Raw genomic sequence first — 16,023 nt, 5'->3', positions numbered from 1 at the left:
CTCCTCAGACACAACCTTCAGTGAGTAATAACCATTTTATACATAACACATTCTAAATTAATTCTGGATTCAGAATAAAGTCTGTATTCAAATAATTTTGCTTATAAAATAATTGTTTTATTACTACAAGGGTACACAATGATGAATTTAATGTGATTCTGATTTAAAACTCACTGTGTGTCTGTAGTTTAATCACATCTGATGAGCTCTGATATGCTCTCCTTCCCACAAACGCGATACACTCACAAGTGTCATGTTTGCGTTTTGAAGAATCACAGGAAATCAGATGTATTTGTCCTTTCCTGTGGCTCCACCATGAACGCATACACAACAAACATAACATAAAACATCACATTTTTGGTGATTTAACTGCCACTATATTTCTAATTCGTATATCATACATATCTGCTTTAAATCCAGGATAGTACTAGTTCAAAGCCACCTTCATGCATTTTATTTAACTCTTACCGAACCAGATAGCAACGTTAGCTTCATTCATTCCTCACCTTTCTTTTGTTGCTATTCAGTTACACCACAAATTGCAGTAAAACATTCAGGACTGTGCACAATACAGAAAGGTGTACATATTTCCTGTGTTTTTTGAAAGGAGAAAACATGAGAGGGGTGTTGAATCTTTAAGTGGTGAGAAGGCTTTGTACTGTAAGTTAATGGAACAAACACTATATGGTAGAATGGATTTATAGAAAATGAATGGAGGGATAACAATCTAAATGCCGTGTAACTAAAGCATAATGCCTGTAGAAGTAGGGCAGATTTGATCTCTAACATTCAGAAGCCTCATAATGTCTTTAGTTCACCTATTATTGTCTATTCAACAGGTATGTGTGCACCTGTGGACTTGTCTATTGAGCATGTGGCTTTCTTGTTAGGAATATTAAGTTACTGCTGTTTTGATGGACCATGATGATTAAGTGCTTTTACCTTAATTCTTTAAACAAATTATACACCCTACGCACACATATTGAAAGCATATATATCACAACAACCTGCCTGAGTATGTATAGTTGACTGCAACTATTCAACATTCAACCACTAGATGTCACACCTTGTTAGAAACCTTGAAATGGGAACCAGTTGTAAGATATCTTCCAGAGATAAACAAAACATCAATTTTGGAACCGTAAACATTTTAAAAATGATTAATTCACAATCATAATTTTTTTAGTTAGAGCGATAGCACCTTTCTAAAAGCTCTGTTGATGTATTATTATTTTTTTCAATTATTCGTCTACATAACATTTTTATCAATAAGACCTTAAAATATCTAGAATCAGATTTTTAATTCAGGTACCTTTAAGTTCATAATTTTAGCTCCATCTCAAGCCACAACAAGCCAACATTAACTGTAATCACTAGACCAGATTTGAACCACTTCATCCATTTATTAGTCAGTTGTTCAATTCAACAAAAACGTAAATACTCTAAGTTAAAAACACTCTGAAAAATTACATAAAGTGTGACTGAAAAAGTCAGAATGACACAGCAGGGACTCAGTGCTTACATACAGTATATACATTAGCTTTGCGCTACTTTCCACCATCATTCTGTCTCTGAGAGTTTCTCAGAGGTCTTTCAACATGTAACAAAAACAGAAACTTTGTTTATGGACAACGCAACCGCAGATAGGCAGATAAGACATTTTTTTACAGGTTTATAGTAGGATGAGGTCAATTCACTTTTAATATGATTTAAAGCTGCAACTATTTTGATAATAACTTAATTGGTTTGAGTAATTTTTTAAGAAAAACAAATCTCTGATTCCGGCTTCTTATGACAATAAACTGAATATATTTGAATATCTGAGGACGTCATCTTGGGCTTTGGGAAACACTGATTGACATGTTTTGCCAGTTCCTGACATTTTATAGACCAAACAAATAATTGATTAATCAAGAAAATAATCGACAATGAAAACAATCTTTAGTTGCAGCCCTAACATAACTGATCTTTATGATCAAATGACAATTAGGATACTATAAATGCCATAAGCAGCTCATAATCTTTGTTATTGACCAAGTTAAAAGAGAATTTGCCCTCATGCCTACTGTGAATGTGCACCAGGTATGAAAAGAGTATTAAAACAAAAAGATAAGTATAAGGTAAATTCCCTTCAGTCTTCCATTCAAGAAGTTGAGTTGAGTGCACTGTGCCGAGTGATATGAGATGTGGGGTGGCAGGGGGAAGTTGGGGGAGGTGTTAGTACGAGACCTCTCAGGCGTTGCTCCTCTCCTCTATTGTAAAAGTCTCCATGGGGCCTTTGCTCAGAGCCTTAATGTCATTCAGGAGACCGGTCGGGGTCAAAATGTGAGAAGACCCTGGAAACAAAGTATAATGAACTCTTACGTCCCAAATAAGAGCATAGACCCTTTCACTGGCTCCAGTAGGTGGTGTAAAACAGCTGGAAACAGACAGTGACTGCTAGCTTACAATTCAGTGGTTGTTTCCAGGCCAAAAGACCAATGGAACTGATTTATCATTTTGCATCAAACCCACTTTTAGTTTATTTGAATGGCCACAACTCAACAGGTCACCAACTGGATTTAATCAGAACTACAGAAATGTTCCTTGCATAGTCAGTGAGTACAAACTCCACGAGAAATTTAAAGTGACGTTTAAGGGCTGAAAAATGGAAATACTTTATAAGCCCCACATAAATACTGTGTTATCTTGAAATAATGCTCACCTATGATGATCTCGCAGGATTTTACTGCCTGGGTGACCTCGTAGGCACAGCGCATCTCAGAGAGGCTGATGCCTCCGAGAACAAAAACAATGAGGCGTGAGCCGGACCGGCGTTCGTCCTGATTACTGCCTTTGTGCTTCTGACGGGCACTGTGGAGCAGAGGGTGGCACAACAGACATTTACTGAGACAAAATTTAAAAGAAAAAAATGCGCGAGTTGCGTGTCCAAATTGTGGAAGGAAACAGCAAAATCAACATCCTGGCAAGAAAGACATGGAGGGATACCCGATGGATAGATACTCAGAACTAACTCTAGATTCCAAAATCAGACCCAGATCATTCTCGTTAGTAAAACCGGTGCCAGTGACTCTTCACAATCCTTTAAAAACACACCACATTAACAGCTGGAGCTCAAAGTAGTAGCACAAATCATCACTAGAGGGCGCCAACTTATCACCCTCTTACTGTCTGCATCTGTAAAAGAAAATTGAGACCCTCTGTTTGTAAATCATGTCCACTTTGAGGGACATCACTTTTGAGTAACTGAAGGTATAAAGAAATATAGAAATATTTTGAAGTAGTGTACTAACACATGGAAACAAGGCAAACGTGTTGGCTATCACATAGTCTGATGCAGGAGCTTTTGACATTAAGCTGGTAAATGAGATCAACCAAAAAAAAGCCAAATTGAAGCATCTCCAGCAGCATATATAATTATTTCCAGAAACTATTGAAACCTACTGTACCTGACAGCCCCGGAGCCATTCCAGGCAGCAGGACACTCAGACTGGTGCGGCCACTCTTTGGTGTCCAGTTTGTTCTCCACAGCATCCTGAAAGTAACAGATTTGAAATGTTATCTGTTATTTGTAAAAGTTAAGTCCAATAGAGACCAAATCTTTTTGGGCAATACAATATCTTAGACTTGAGAATTGACTTTTGCTTGTATTTATGTGAGGTATCCTACTAACAGTCATATGCACATAAATCTAGAACCTCTAAGCAATATTAACAGACAACAGCTCAGTTGTCACCTTACTAATGTTATGAGAAGGTCAGAACAGTTATCGTTTGACAGTTAGGGCTATCAATCGATTAAAATATTTAGTTTAAAATTTGGCTTTTTACTTTAATGACGTAACACCATGCAGTCTGTGAAACTACTTCGAAGTAGAAGACCCCTCTGTGACCAAGAACTAAACTCCCAGGTAGGTGTAATCTTTGGACTATGGAAGAAAAACACATCACTACATGACAATTTCTGCTGCTATCTACAAGATGCATGAGGGGGGGGATGTCAAAATGCAGCTTAATATAGAGACACAGCTGTCACGCACCTCTCAGTCTCAGAGACTTTAAATTTGAGTTGTGGTTCTAAACTTATAAGGCTCATCGTTTTTGGTACTTAAAGCATGTCACTGAAAAAATACAGATTTTTGCTGTAAGAGGAAACTGATGCTGTAAGAGGAAACTGTTCACCAGTTTACAGGAAACCAGGTGCGTGGGTGGCGAAGACTGCTCAGAAATGGCTTTTAAGGTAATTACAGGAAAGGGAAGTGAAAAGATGAGGAAAAGACACAAAATAACAAATTAGGTTACATATCAGCCTTTCTGGATTATTTTTCTAATCTGATTTGACCTGTTTTTAACAATTAAAATGACGGTACATAAAAACCCCATCTGCAAAAGAAATGCAACACAGACTTAAGATTTTGCTTCTCAAAAGACAATCTCATCTTTATTTGTGGCCAGTTTCTTCAACAGGCTTCACTTGTTACCAAAATGTGGAATTTCAATTCTGTGAAATTACAGAACTGAGATTCAGTAATGTGGTTTTAGAAATAACCTAATTTTTATGACCACAGGGCACTGGAGTAATTCTGCCTCTCAGTTCCCCATTTATTTCTGAGAGCTGGACTCAACAGCAGAGTTTAACAGGCTATATTATCCATATTATCCAACAACAAATGGCCCCAAGAATAGAGACTAATAAGAACCGTGTGTCTCTTTTTACGGTGCAAATGTATACAAGGCAGCAGGTGACAGGGACATCCAATCTCAGTTTTAACACAAAACATCTCACCTCCCCATAATAACTTCTTTTATGGAGCGCATTTCACATACTGTAAAAGCATTTGAGGCTCCGTTCAGAGGGATGCTGCTGAAACAGAGGGATCATCTCCAGGGATCAACACACAAGTGGTACATTATTGTGCCTTATAGATGCTGAGATAATGTCTTACACAGCCTATCAGATGACCTGAATCTGATAACCTCCTTTTGTGGTGCTTTCACAGTTCTGTTCATCATTTTTCTCACAAACGCCTTTTAGAGTGGGACTGGGGGAGCGCAGTGACCTAGATCAAGCGGCGTGTTGAACTTTGTAAGAGATAACTGACGTTAATGCTGGAGCTTCTTTTCTTTGTCATTCCTATCCTACATCCTATCTATACCCACTTTAAATCACTGCTTCCTAGCTGCACCCAAATCCTTTTCTCTGTGGAGTTATGCTACTTAATTCATTATGGTATCCATAGTTGCTAAACTTCCTGTTAAGGGGAGAAACCCCAGGTAAATAGGGTAAAAGATGTAACTAATATATACTGTATATCACTATGAAACTTCCCCAGTTGATTACTTACATTAAGACCATTTTTTGTATTACACGTTTTCCTGAAACGTTATGTTTAAATATGCAAATCAGGCATTATCTAATGCAAACTTTTGGTGAATTTAGGAGAAATCTACAGATGCAAATAGACAAAGTATAGTAAGATAAACATCTAAATGTGTATTTTGGATGTTTTCTTTACACTAGACTGAAAGAATGTTAGGCAAGCAAAATAGCCCAAAATCTAAAAATTGACCGGTGCATGAAAAACTATGTTTTTGCCTGTCTCGCCTTAAGCAAAGCAAATCCTGCCAGAAAGAGTAAGAACTTTATGTAAATTGGATAAAATAAAGGTGCAAATGCTATGTGATAATGCAGAAATGATAGCTGCCATTACAATACATTATACAATATGGTAATAATCTGCTCTCACTGACCTCCATCACATCCTTTATGACAGGAGTCCATCTGGAAAGGTTGTATGTCTGATCCTGGGAACGATCCCGTCTGGTTGGTTTTCGAGAGAAGAAACTAGGCTGGACACAAAAGTACAAGAAACAGTAAGCAGGATTCAGTTGAGACTGAATGAAAGAACTGAATAGATGAACAAGACAAGAAGAAGATGACACACACACAAAAACAGAAACCCACAGTGAAAATTCTAGCTGCAATTTATGATTGTTGATAGTTTTAACCCATTGGTACACTCGTCTACAATCAAAAGCATCAAATCAATCAATCTTTTCCTCTTCTGCACATACCGATGTGATGATAGGGACCCCCAGTTCTTTCCAGTTCAGGATGAACTCTCGCTCTTCCTCGATCTTTACATGCTGGATGAGTTTGCTCAAGTTCTCGTCAGTTGTTCCTGTTTACAGACACCAAACAAACATACAAACAAACAAACAAACCAGTGTGAGAATCTGGTTATAGTTTATTAGGGCTGCATCATCTTAGTCTTTATTTGTTGTGAGGGTCTCGGTCAAAAAGGAAAAAAAAATCAGGTTTTACGCACATTTTATGGTCTTTTTTGAGGGAATTATCCATTACTCTTAACTGGCAAATGATATCCATGACATCCCTTGCATCAACTAATGCATAGTCTATGAAATCTTAGGATGAATAGTCACCTGAGAATGTATTTCGGGAAAAACAGTTTATATCCTGACTGACTGATTCTCATTGCGTTGTTGCTTGGTAACTCTGAAAGGTTCCTGGAACTGAATAGCTACAAAGCTAAATACCACTTTACTGAATGCTAATGAACGGACAGTGAAAGGAGACCAAGTTTGGTGTACCGCTGAGGCTGAAGATGTAGAGCAGCACAGCTCTGATCTTGTCGTAGGTGCTGTATTGGTGAAGCAGGACAGGCAGCAGGGTCCTCATAGGATCTTTCACCTTCACCCCCTCCACGTCTGACCCCACGGCAAGGTCCTACACAGAGACAGACCTTTTTTAAAAAAAAATCTTTTGTCTAGGCTGGGGATATTGTGAATGTTTGCACTTTTTAAATATTTATTCATAAAGCTCCACATATTGGAAACTGGCCAGTACAACTAACACACTTCTACTTTCTCTTTAGGAGGTGGTCAGAGGATTCAGCTACAGAAGAGTACTCTGGCGCTCATAGGGAGTCAGTGTCATGCTCAAGGGCAGATGACTGCGCTCATGAGGCTTTCTACCTGGAAATGGTTAATCCCTCCTCACTAAACCACGCCCACCCAGCTGACTTGTTCAAGCAAGGCCAAGGGGTATAAATGTTTGGCCCTTGTTGCACCAAAACAGCTGGGAGGAGGCGGAGACAGACCTGTTCAGCTTTGCAGAGTTTCTCCACGTTGTTTGAGAAAAGTTGCATGCAGTCCTCGGCCAACTGCAGATGAATCGTTTTCTAAAATTGAGACAAAGGGAAAAGTTAAGAACAATATGAACGTGCAATGCAATGTGCAAATATTGTACCTGTAGTTTCAAAAATGATTTCCTTTAATGAAACACAAAGATATTTATCATAGAGGCCAGAAATTACGTCTTTCTGTTCTGTTTTGCTGCTAAAAAGATGACGTCAGCCCCACATGATAGCAGGCGTTGGAGGCACCACACCCAACCACACCATAATGATCACTTAACTCTATAATTAAAGACACCACTCCTAAAGCTATTTAACTAATACTGCGAACACATACCTCAGTCACATGTTTACGGAATGAGGGCATCTTCTTCATCATCTGGGCCAAATTGCTAATTGAGATCTGGAAAAAAATGAAATGTTTGCTCAAGAGATGCATTTTAAATATTAAAATTCAGCACATGAGAAGAGACCACACTACTGTACCTTCCCATCTGGCTGTTTCTTGTTAGCAGACATTTCCTTCACCAACTTGCGGATTTGTCTGTTGTGAGAAAAACAATGGGGTTAGAGTTGAGGTGAGGAAGACAGAAACAGGACATCCCCATTCTTCAGATCTTGCACACTTACTCTGAGACCTCAGCAATGTGCTTGTGCCTCAGCTGCACCCAGAGCATGTCGTCCTCATTCAGCAAGGCCTGCTTCTCGGAGCCATCTTTAGCCTTGTACCTGGAAACAAGAACAACCAGATCATTGGTTTTAGCTATATGGTCTAAAATTTTTTTAATTTGTCTGCGATATGGTTGTAGTACTTGTAGGTGTCGTTCTCGACATCAATGAGGTCGTAAGCCATGGCCTGGTAGGTCAGCTCATGCAGGATGGGGGTGACGGGGTCAAAACCTCTCTCCACTATCAGCAGCTGGGCCTGGGTCTTTGCCTTGTGTTAGGGGGGAAAATACACAGATACAAGTTGAAATATAACACTGCATTTTTTTTTTACCGTGACATTTGGCCTTTTTCCTCACTTTCTATGACACTGCTTAAGCTGCTACTGAGCAACCACCGCAAGCTTTTCCCATTTCAAATTTCTGGTGAAGAGCAACATTATACTAATCTGCTTAAGGCAACGGAGGGAATCTGTTTTCGGTTACAAGCCATCAGTGGAAAATAACACAGTATTTTCAGGTTCACATTTACTCCCTGGGCTAAGAAACTGTTTATTATGTCAACTTTCTTTGTTCAGCAGGTGTCTCACCTTTTTCTTGCCGCTGTCATCCAGCTCGTAGTGTTTAGCCAGTTTGTTGTCCACCAGCTCTGCAAGGGTCTTGGCGTTCTCCATGTTGCCGTCTCTAGTTAGGATAGAAATTGTTTTTTCCATGAGTTATCACAGTCAAGTTAATACACACCAAGGTGGTACTGATACCAACATTACTTAAAGGCAGCGTACTGTTTTAAAGCTGCAGTTGGAAACTTTCGAGCAAATAAGATAAAAATTTATTTTTATAAAACTGTTACTACATCCTGACAGTAGTGCATTAGAAAAGAAATCATGCTCCTCTGTTCCCCCCTACTCCACCGCACCCGAACAAAAACAACCAATCAGAGCCAAGCAGTCTCTACAGCAGTTGTCAATCACTGCTTGCAAACTCCGATCAAACGGTCAAACTAGGCAGCACTGATCAAATAAGAATCAATATTCTATTGCTGTAATGTCTATTTCTAGCCTCAAATGTTTTCAGAAACCTCTTGTAGTGTACTGTTAGCAAACTTTCTCATCTTACAGCTAAACAGTACACTACAAGATGTTTCTGACAACATTTGAGGTGAGAAATAGACATTACAGCAACAGAATATTGATTCTTATTTGATCAGCGCTGCCTAGTTTGACCGTTTCATCATAGTTCACAAGTTTCGCAAGCAGTGATTGACAGCTGCTGTAGAGACTCCTCGGCTTTGCTTGGCTGTTTTCCTTCGGCGCTGTGAAATCTTGCAAATGCCATTAGGAGCACTAGGAGGAGGCGGAGGAACAGATTATCTGTCTCATGCAATACTGTGAGATATAGTGACCGTTTGACTGTGGTTTTGTTTGCCTTATTGTTTTTGTATTCCTTTTTTTGGTTTATATGGTTTGACTGTTGCTTTTACACAAGTGTATGTGTATATGTTGTATGTATATTGTGTATAAAATCGTGCACTGCTCTTATTTGGATTCACAACTTAACTTTTAGGTTGTGCTAAGCTACGGCAAGGCGACGTTTGCAACTGTATTTAAGCTTCACTTCTTTTCTGCCACAGATAGGTAACGTATTCTAAGGTCTCGGTTCAAGCTTTTCTCATAAAAGGTCTCACTCTGCTTGGGGGCTGAGGTGTGTTGAAGGCTGAGAAACCAAATCTTCTCTGGCTTACTTCTTGTATCTGATGCCCGGGTACTCGTCCAATGTGGCACAGAGTGTGACGAGCTGGTCTGCGAGTGTCTCCAGTGTCTTCTTTTTGTCCTGACTGTTGGGACTGTAGATGCTTTGGAAAGCCCCCGGATTATCACATGTGAACACCTGAAAAGAATTCAACACACAAGTTTAGTCTCCAATAATTTTTCTGACTCCAGAACTAAATGCCTTAATATTAACTGAACTAAATAAGAACTCTAATTTACTTTGTAAACATCTCAAAACAAGTGAAAACTGTTTTGTTTTTTCAAAATACAGAGAACAACCAGTTACAGTTCCTAAGCCACTGGAAAAATACAAAGTTTGAAAAGTCATGACCTCATAGTTTAAAGCAGCCAACACCCATTAGATTCACTCAAAACGCTGCAAATCCCTTCTTCCCAGTGGCGACATGACACTGAACACTAAGTTTTTTTCCCCCTCAGTTAACAAGAAACAGTCTGGATAAAAAGAGGAAATGGAGCATTACAAAAGAACCTAAAAGAACACCCTCCGCAACCACTCACTTGTGCCTCTTGTGGCATGAAGGACATGTTTATTTCCTTACAGACTCGTATGTACTTTGCGCAGTACAGCTTCATGTTGTTGAACAGTTCATCGGGACAGTCTGTGAGATCAAAAAGTTTTTAGTTTGTATCTTATCTGTTTAACAAAGAAAAAAATCATCAAAACAACATTATGATCATGTTGGATAAAAGTTATTGAAGTAGATTAAAGTAGTGATTCAAGTTACTTACAGTCAGTGAAATAAACATATGCTGCTTTATATTTAGGTTTGGGCTTGAAGTCAGCAATAAAGGCATCCACACACTATGAAAAGAAATTTAAGATAACACATCACCAGAATGAAAACTAATTTTGCAGAAATGAAAACTTGAATTTGAATATGATCGTTACAGGATCATAATGGCAAACCTTAGCGGTTGGTGACATGAAGTAGATGGCCTTCATTTCTGGAACAGGCTCTCTGCTTTTGTACAGGTCCTCCACAACTACAGAAAAACAAATATTTATTTTAACAGAGTAGCTACAGACATCCACACACAGACTGCAGTTTGCTTGGTCTATTACTAGTATTATACAAAATGAGTGTTTCACTGTTAAGGAAACCTACTTGTTATTTTCTCTGACATCAGATCGGACATTTTGCAGCATGATGAGAGGAGCTTGGTGGTGAAGGGGTCCAGAATCAATATCTGTGAAGACAATAAGTCAGTAGATTATGTATCACATTGAAATATGATGATAGAAATTAGAATTATATTGAGTCACAGTGCATAAGTGGAATAAGTTGGATCCGTTTGGTGGAGTTTGTGCAATCTTAGGACTGTATTGAGTACATGGAGGGCTGTCCTACCTTCCATACTTCAGATTTCCTGCAGTCTGTAATGATTGTGTCTTTTATTCCTGTAAGAGACACAGAACATGACTCATGAAATGAAACCAGAAAAAAAGACATACTGTTGTGTTCATGACTACACTGTTTGAGCTGTAGCTTGGTTCTAGTGCAAGAATTACAACCTTGTGGTTGTATGACTACGCCGACAACCAGTCAAGTTGCAGTTTACATCCATGTCTGTATAAAATGTCATCACTTTATCATTTTAACCTATTAGACATTTGTGAAAAATGGTCATAATTAGCATATGGATTCTTGAGTTATGGACAAAAAGGTGTTTTGTGAGGTCACAGTGACCTTGACCTTTGACCACCAAAATCGAATCAGTTCATCCTTGATACCAAGTGGACCAAGAGATTCCCTCCAGGCGTTTCTGATATCATGTTCACAAGAATGGACCAGACGGACAACCTGAAAACATAATGGTGTCGCCGGCGCGGAGGCATAACAATCCATTAGTTGCATCAGCCATTGATCAAGTAAACATACATTAGGCTACTTCCAGCCTTGTATAGAATTGTTTGCTGTTGTGTTTCATATCATTTTAGGGCTTTCAAATTTGTAATGGGCATTTGTCATCATTGTTGGTATTTAACCAACTAAATAATCACTGGAAAAATGATGATTAATCAGACCACAGCAGTTTTCATGAATGAAAGTAAACTTGCTATTCTATTATAATAGTGGCTCAGAGGTAGAGCAGGTCGTCTACCAATCGGATGGTTGGTAGGTTGATCCCTGGTTCCTCCAGTCTGTCGAAGTGTCCTTGAGCAAGATACTTAACACCAAATTCCTCCCGAAGGCTGTGCCACCGGTGTGTGAATGAGTATTTAGATTACATCCTGTTGGGCAGGTTTGCACCTTGCATGGCAGCCTCTGCCATCAGTGTATGAAGGGGTGAATGCTGACATATAGTGTGAAGCGTTGTATAAATGCAAATCCATTTACCATTTATTAGACTTGCATGATAAGCCAACAATATTAGAGAGATATGATTGTGTGTAGTTTGACAAAACAAGTCATTCTAAGTCATCCCCCCTTGGCACAACACAAAGCGCCTGGGTCAGTCCTTCATGCTGGTAGCCATCAGGCTCCACAACCAAGGCTGACCCCCATATGAGAACTATGAGGACTTTAAGAACTTTAAACATGCACTATCTGCAACCATCTCGGACTCTAACCACTGGCACACTTTACACTTACTTTACACTATACATCCTATATACCACTTTATAGACTGTACATATTACATTTATTTATTGTACATACTACATTAATTTATTGACAAACTGCACACACTATGTTCACCCATTCACTCTGTATCTTTTATATCTCTATTATTGTTTTGATCAATTTTGTATACCTTTATACCTCTCCTGTGTTTCACTGACACCTGAATTTCCCTCCGGGGATTAATAAAGGTTCATCTTATCTTATCTTATTCTGATGACACGTGTAAAAATCAAGGCAGTTGAAGTGTCTTTGTTGAATTACACCCTATTAGGTACACCTGACGAAGAACTGATGCAGTCTAATAAAACTACACTGCAATACATCCTGCTAATGTTCAGTTTTTGTTCAATTCAATAATTCAACTTTAAGTTATTTTTGGAGACTGATTTGTAACGTTAGTGTGTAAAGTTTAATCAACAAAAACTGAATATTGTCACCTTCACTACAGAGCTAGGTGAGCTGTTTCCAGCTGATAGACTGGATCTGCTTTAGCTAACTACACGTGTACACACTACAATGGAGTGTAACGTTGTGATTTTCCTTGTAAGCTTTTAACCACAGTGAGTCATCTCTGCAACGTCTGACCCATAACCTAACCACAACCAAAGCAGGGAAGTCTAACAGCTGGAAACGGCTAACCTAGCTCTGTAGTGAAGGTTACAATATTCAGTGTTTGTTGATTAAACTTTACACATCAACGTTACAAATCAGTCTCCAAAAATAACTTAAAGTTGAATTATTGAATTGAACAAAAACTGAACATTAGTAGGATGTATTGCAGTGTAGTTTTATTAGACTGCATCAGTTTTTCGTCAGGTGTACCTAATACTTTACTTTATACTTTATACTTTATTGTCAGACAGGTCTGAAATTTGTTTTGCATAACAGCAGCTCCGTTTGCAACATCACAGAAAGGACAAAGACAATAAACAAGGATACAAACATTTAAACATTACAATCACAGAAGACAATATTCAGGGCCCTTTAACGCACATTTGATCTGGGATTAGGCTCCATATTTAGTTTAAGGATTGACTGATGTAAAAAAGAGTGCTTCAGTCTAACCTTATTAAATCGTGGAACCCTGTATCTCCGATTCGATGGTAACAGTTGATATTCACTGTTCAAAACATGATTGGGGTTAGAGACGATGTTGTTAGCCAGCCTTAAGATGTTGTTATGATAGGCTGATTCATAGAGTTTCTCAAGGGGTTGACCAACAATCTTTGAGCAGATTTTCATTTGTTGGAGCAGTTTTGATAGGGTGTAATTCAACAAAGACACTTCAACTGCCTCTTTATGTTTCATAAACCAGACAGTGTCATCAGAATAAGATAAGATAAGATGAACCTTTATGAGGGAAATCCAGGTGTCAAAGCAGCAACATCAGCAAACAGAGTGAAACACAGGAGAGGTAAAAAGGTTTACAACAATTATAAAAACAATAATAGAGATATAAAAGATACAGAGTGAATGGGTGAACATAGTGTGTGCAGTCCGTCAATAAATAAATGTAATATGTGCAGTCTATAAAGTGGTATATAGGATGTAAAGTGTGCCAGTGGTTAGAGTCCAAGAGGGTTGCAGATAGTGCATGTTAAAATGTAGATAGTGCATGTTTAAAGGTAGATAGTGCATGTTTAAAAGGTAGATAGTGCATGTTAAAATGTAGATAGTGCATGTTTAAAGGTATATAGTGCATGTTAAAAGGTAGATAGTGCATGTTAAAAGGTAGATAGTGCATGTTTAAAGGCATATAGTGCATGTTTAAAGGTATATAGTGCATGTTTAAAGGTATATAGTGCATGTTTAAAGGTAGATAGTGCATGTTTAAAGGCATATAGTGCATGTTTAAAGGCATATAGTGCATGTTTAAAGGTATATAGTGCATGTTTAAAGGTAGATAGTGCATGTTTAAAGGTATATAGTGCATGTTTAAAGGTAGATAGTGCATGTTTAAAGGTAGATAGTGCATGTTTAAAGGTATATAGTGCATGTTTAAAGGTAGATAGTGCATGTTTAAAGGTAGATAATGCATGTTTAAAGTTCTTGAAACACAGGAGATGTAAAGGTAACCTAACCACAACCAAGGATGGCAGCACTGCAGGAAACACATGGAGGGAAACAGACTTTAGGTTTGTGTCTTATTAACTTGTTGTGTTAACTACAGTTAGCCTGCTGATGATATGAGGTGGGGCTCACAAGGCGACACAAAGCGACTCCTACTCTCTCCAAAAAGTGGGATAAACGAGTCCCTGTCAGTTACGTCATGATAAACAACTGCGAAACAAAGTGTTAAACCAAAGTGTAGTCTGCTGTTAAACCAAAGTGTCAGTAAACTTCCGCTGCGGTTCACCAGCAGAATGAAGCGGTCTCTCCCAGAGGCACAAAGAGAGGAGAAACAGCTGTTATAACAGCATTATCAGCCCCTTTACGTTATGAAAGCTAGCGCTGCTTCACATGTACAGTTAAACCCTCTGCAGCTGAGGTTGAACTTACTTTTCCAGACTATTCTCTTCAGCCCGTGATCTGAGCCTGCTGCCATCTTGTCATCTGTTATTTCTCTGCGCCTCTTCCGGTCCCGTGTCATCCCTCTCTGACGTCATCAGGGGTGCGACGGAGCAAAGTTGTAGTTTTTTAATGTTTTTTTTGTGGAAGATTTATTTATTTTTTTTTATTTTTTATTGAAGATTATTCATTTATAAACATTAAAGGGACTATTTGTAAGATTCAGAAATGCTGCTTAACAGCGACACCTGTGGCCTTGAAATCAACGAAAGTCAGCGTCAAGCTCGCTCTACATAGACATGAACGAGCATCGCTCAAAACAGTGAGGCGACACACGTCGGCTAAAACCACAATATCACTCTATATTTCACCTGCTTGGCAGTAATGTTAGCTGACCAGACGAAGGTCTCTCCATGAATCAATGCTGATCTTAGTGTTGGCTTTTCCTGCTTCAGCCTCCCGACCGCGGCCGGAGGGAACAGGGGAGAAACCGGAGTTTTGGTCGGAGACGTTTCTCGCTGCGGAGCCCCGTCACTTCACGAGACACGGGAAACCTCTGTTGGTCTGGAGGAGCTGCACTATTTATTTCTGCACAAACGTCCACTAGATATTCTCAGAGCTAAACTAACTCTTCTGCAGTTTGTAGTGTGCGCGCATTGCAGGTGAAGTGAAGCGAGCTGAGGCGACAGACGTCAGCTAAAACCACAATATCACTCTATATTTCAGCTGCTTGGCAGTAATGTTAGCTGACCAGACGAAGGTCTCTCCATGAATCACTGCTGATCCTAGTGTTGGCTTTTCCTGCTCAGCGCAGGCTTCAGCAGCGGGGCTCCTCAACGAGTTACGTTATCGCCTCCCGACCGCAGCCGACAGCCGAAGACACCGGCACCCGGTCGGTAACGAGATGATAACGTAACTCGTTGTGGAGCCTCGTCACTTTACAAGACACGGGAAACCTCTGTTGGTCTGGAGGAGCTGCAGCATTTATTTCTGCACAAACGTCCACTGTACATTCACTAGATATTCTCAGAGCTAAACTAACTCTTCTGCAGTGTGTAGTGAGCGCGCGTTCACGTCTAGAGGTGGAGCGAGACAGCGATGACGCGCCCGCCGTCTGAGTGAAGGAGAGCAGGCAGCGGAGACGAGGCTCCGGCCACACGCGAGCGCGCATATGCGAACGCGCATGTGTGCCGACCCGCTTTAAAGGGACTGTTTGTAACTTTTTTACAGGTATAACTCTACCGGGTCGGTGTCCCATGCACGCTTGCGTGTGGCTACGC

At 39.5% G+C, this 16,023-nt stretch overlaps 1 protein-coding gene across 1 annotated transcript; it reads right to left on the bottom strand.

The window, feature by feature from the left end:
• Nucleotides 1-1,383: 1,383 nt before the first annotated feature.
• stxbp3 (syntaxin binding protein 3) lies at nt 1,384-14,843 on the bottom strand. Its single transcript, XM_074635061.1, has 19 exons — nt 14,735-14,843; nt 10,961-11,010; nt 10,718-10,799; nt 10,519-10,595; nt 10,341-10,413; nt 10,110-10,210; nt 9,563-9,708; nt 8,412-8,505; nt 7,969-8,093; nt 7,787-7,885; nt 7,643-7,700; nt 7,494-7,559; nt 7,121-7,201; nt 6,612-6,747; nt 6,075-6,181; nt 5,751-5,849; nt 3,450-3,535; nt 2,705-2,853; nt 1,384-2,336 (listed from the first exon to the last, which is right to left on the bottom strand). The coding sequence occupies exons 1-19, from the start codon at nt 14,823-14,825 to the stop codon at nt 2,233-2,235; spliced, it is 1,824 nt and encodes a 607-aa protein (XP_074491162.1). The 5' UTR covers nt 14,826-14,843; the 3' UTR covers nt 1,384-2,232.
• Between the last annotated feature and the right edge of the window lie 1,180 nt (nt 14,844-16,023).

The sequence above is a fragment of the Sebastes fasciatus genome, chromosome 5, assembly GCF_043250625.1.
Source record: "Sebastes fasciatus isolate fSebFas1 chromosome 5, fSebFas1.pri, whole genome shotgun sequence".
NCBI lineage: Eukaryota > Metazoa > Chordata > Actinopteri > Perciformes > Sebastidae > Sebastes > Sebastes fasciatus.
This window is presented reverse-complemented; position numbering and strand designations above follow the sequence as displayed.